Source organism: Saccopteryx bilineata, chromosome 2, assembly GCF_036850765.1.
Source record: "Saccopteryx bilineata isolate mSacBil1 chromosome 2, mSacBil1_pri_phased_curated, whole genome shotgun sequence".
Classification (NCBI taxonomy): domain Eukaryota; kingdom Metazoa; phylum Chordata; class Mammalia; order Chiroptera; family Emballonuridae; genus Saccopteryx; species Saccopteryx bilineata.
In genome coordinates, this window is record NC_089491.1 from 344,322,006 (window position 1) to 344,325,514 (window position 3,509).

Consider the following 3,509-nt stretch of genomic DNA (forward strand, 5'->3'; position numbering starts at 1 on the left):
TGGACTGATTGCTTAAGCTTCTTGTTAGAACTAATCAAGCCATAACCACCCCTCCCAAGATTCTTGCTTGTTGCCATATCCTCAACTGTGAGTAAAACACCTGTAAACATCTCAAGTTTCCCCATCCTAGTAAATGACATCACACCCATGTCATAAGCACAGGCATGATGTCTTTCTTTCCTTCACCCCCAGATTCAATCCATCAATTCCTGTTAAAGCTTTCTCTGAAATATAACTCCATCCACTTTTCTTAAACCGCTGCAGTAGTCAAGGTTACTGTCACCTTCTCTGCTCAGCCTCCAACTGGTCCCATGACCTCCCACTCCTGTTTCCATGGAGTCCTCTGTGAGGACAGAGCAAACCTTTCCAGAGCATGAATCACACCGCGCCCCATACAGCTTCAATGTTGCCTGGCTTCTGGTCGTATTAAAACACTGTCCAGATTCCTGACAGTGGGATCCCATGGGGCCTCACACACCCTGCCCCCCACCCCCGCGCTGTCCCTCTGGGTCCACTCCAGCTCAGTGCAGCGCAGCCCAGCAGTGGTGGGCTGTCTCCCGACTCAGCTCGTTGCAGGGCCGGGACCCTGGAATCTTTCACTGCCACAATGCCACCTCCTCATCACTCTAGTTTCATTTTCTGTTTTACACCTTTCATTGAAAATATCTCAAATTTTATTATGCATTTCTATCTTTCTTTGCTTATTTAAAAAAAAATCTTTACCAGCAACTCTTCCCAACCACCTGCAAGACTGCAAGATCCGTATTTCTTTTGTTCACTGCTCTGCTTGGCTCATAGCACTGCTCTGCTTGGCTCATAGCATGTACTCTCCTCCCTCTTATTAGCCCACACCTACCTTGTTAGTGCCCTCTGATGGGCTAAGTGTCCTTTTCACACTGGTTGTCATTTATAGTTCTTATAAAATTTCATTTACATTATTTCACTTGTGTTTTTGACCCACAATGACATAAGCTGCATGAATATTAATATCACCATTTACAGAAGAGGAGGTTGAGTTTCAGAGAGGGTCGTATTTCCAGGTCATGCTGGGTAGAGTTTATTCTCATCTTATTACTTATTAATTATTATACTATTTTCCATATGAACAACTGTAAGCCTACGTTGGCTTCACCCTGTATTGTTATTGCCAAGGGGCAGACATGGTCCAGATCTTTCATACTGAAAAGCATCTCCCCTTGTTGCAAATATGAATGCAGAAGTAATTAAAGTGATAGCGAGGGAGGGATAAATGAGCTGTGAGGAGGACCGTCCAGAGCGCTGGGTAGGTGATGGGCGAAGAAAGCCAAGTGTATTCTTTGGGACTGGCAATGGCAACATGCACATGGAGGTTCGATGCTGTTAAATCTGGGGGTGGTTATGAAGGACAGTGTAGGGTATTAGAGCATGGTCTTTTGCCTTCGACTTGCATGTGATTCCTTCCCTGCTCACAGTGGTAACTTGGTAAGTTACTTAATACCTACCTCTCAATGACTCACTGTCTTCATCACTAAAATGGGTATAATGTATATAAAGAGGCTATGTGAGATCAAGTGACATTATGTATATAACATACCCAGTATGTGGTCTAACTTATATTTTTACTGAGTGATTTGTTATGACCATTGCTGGACCGTGACATCTGACTAAGTGACTTTACCCGCCCCCCCAGGAGAGCTAAGCCCGGCATCTCCAGTATGGAAGTGGGGAACCAGACACGCATCACCTCATTCATTCTGGTGGGGTTCCCCGGGAGCTGGGGCATGCGTGCAGCAGCGTTCATCATGTTTCTGGGGGCCTATGTTTTAACAGTGGCTGAAAACATGACCATCATCCTGTTGGTGCAGCAGAACCAGCTGCTGCACAAGCCGATGTACTTCTTTCTGGCCCACCTGTCCTTCTTGGAGACCTGGTACATCTTGGTGACTGTGCCCAAGTTGCTGTTCAGTTTTTGGTCTGCGAGCAACAGCATCTCCTTCACTCACTGCATGATACAGCTTTACTTCTTCATTGCGCTCATGTGCACTGAATGCGTGCTCCTGGCGGCCATGGCCTATGACCGGTACGTGGCCATCTGCCGCCCACTGCACTACCCCACTGTGATGAGCCACGGGCTCTGCTGCCACCTGGCTCTTGCATCCTGGGCCATTGGCTTTGGAATCTCCTTGGTGAAGATCTACTTCATCTCTCGCCTCTGCTTCTGTGGCCCCAATGTCATCAATCACTTCTTCTGCGACATCTCTCCGTTGCTTAACCTCTCCTGCACAGACATGTCCGTAGCTGAGCTGGTGGACTTTGTCCTGGCACTGGTCATCTTCCTCTCCCCCCTCTCGGTCACGGTCCTGTCTTATGGATGCATTCTGGCCACCGTTCTGCGCATGCCCACGGGAAAGCAGAAAGCCTTCTCCACTTGCGCCTCCCACCTCGTGGTGGTCACCGTCTTCTACTCAGCCACTATCTTCATGTATGCTCGGCCCCGAGCCATCCATGCTTTTGACACAAACAAAGTTATCTCCATCTTCTATGCCGTTGTCACCCCTGCTCTCAACCCTTTCATTTATTGCCTAAGGAACCGGGAGGTCAAGGAGGCTCTGAAGAAAGTGATCCATCACTAGGCCATCTGCTCTGACTAGTTCATGACACATGATTAGGAAGAAAGACATGCTTTGATTTGCTGTCTGCCCTTCTGTCCTCTGTCCTTTACCCATTCATGCCTCAGCTGGATAGTACCCATGTTACTAGGACCGCACCACGTCCACATCAACCACAGGCTTGGTTGTGTCCTGGTGTCTGCGTCTGTGCACGGGGCTGTGCTCTATGGGAATGGCCCTTGTGTAGAAAGTTCTCTTTGGCTGGAAGTCAGTTCTAAACTGAGTTAGGTGGAGAGAGATGGCAGTGTGTGAGTTGGCTGTTTGGGACTCTAGCATGCATTCAGTAAGGCCTTCGAGGCCACCAGACGGATGATGGTAGCTTCCTGACCTTCCAGCTTCCCGACTGAGACAGAAGTAGCAGCTTCCCCAAAACGGCCACTCTGGGTGTTGAGCTGGGAGTTGGTCTTGGTGATCAAGGACATAGACTGCTCCTCTAGGTCTTCCACCACTTTCTATTGGCACGTAGCTCCCCGTATTAAACACCTTCCTGCTCCTAGTTGCGGTAGTGCGACTGCATCTGTACGTGAAGTGTACCTTATACAGCGCTGTTCTGGCTTCTGACGTGAGCAACCCATGCTGTTGCTCTGGACCGGCTTCCACCCTTCCCTTCCAGACGTCACGTGTGTTTGTTTGTATCCTCTAGGGTGAGCATTCAGAGAATAGAATCATCAGCCAGATTATCTGCCGAATAAAACTTGCCCTCATCAGCCGTCTTTCCTTCTGAATTCAAAGTTCTCACTCCTCTTCATTTCTCTTCTACTTCACTCTCTCACCTCACACGTCAAATACAAGCAATGACGGAAGTTTGGGATTTGACAGGTTTTCATTCTATGTCATGGTCACCCTTGTTTATCGGACACC

General features: G+C 48.2%; 1 protein-coding gene across 1 annotated transcript; it reads left to right on the forward strand.

Annotated features, from left to right (window-relative positions):
- The first annotated feature begins 1,694 nt into the window (after window positions 1-1,694).
- OR6B1 (olfactory receptor family 6 subfamily B member 1) lies at window positions 1,695-2,612 on the forward strand. Its single transcript, XM_066254544.1, has one exon. The coding sequence runs from the start codon at window positions 1,695-1,697 to the stop codon at window positions 2,610-2,612; it is 918 nt and encodes a 305-aa protein (XP_066110641.1).
- The last annotated feature ends 897 nt before the right edge of the window (window positions 2,613-3,509 follow it).

Bases quoted from the DNA above. Each gene is read 5' to 3' on its own strand.
- OR6B1 (XM_066254544.1), top strand. From the start codon at position 1,695: ATGGAAGTGGGGAACCAGACACGCATCACCTCATTCATTCTGGTGGGG.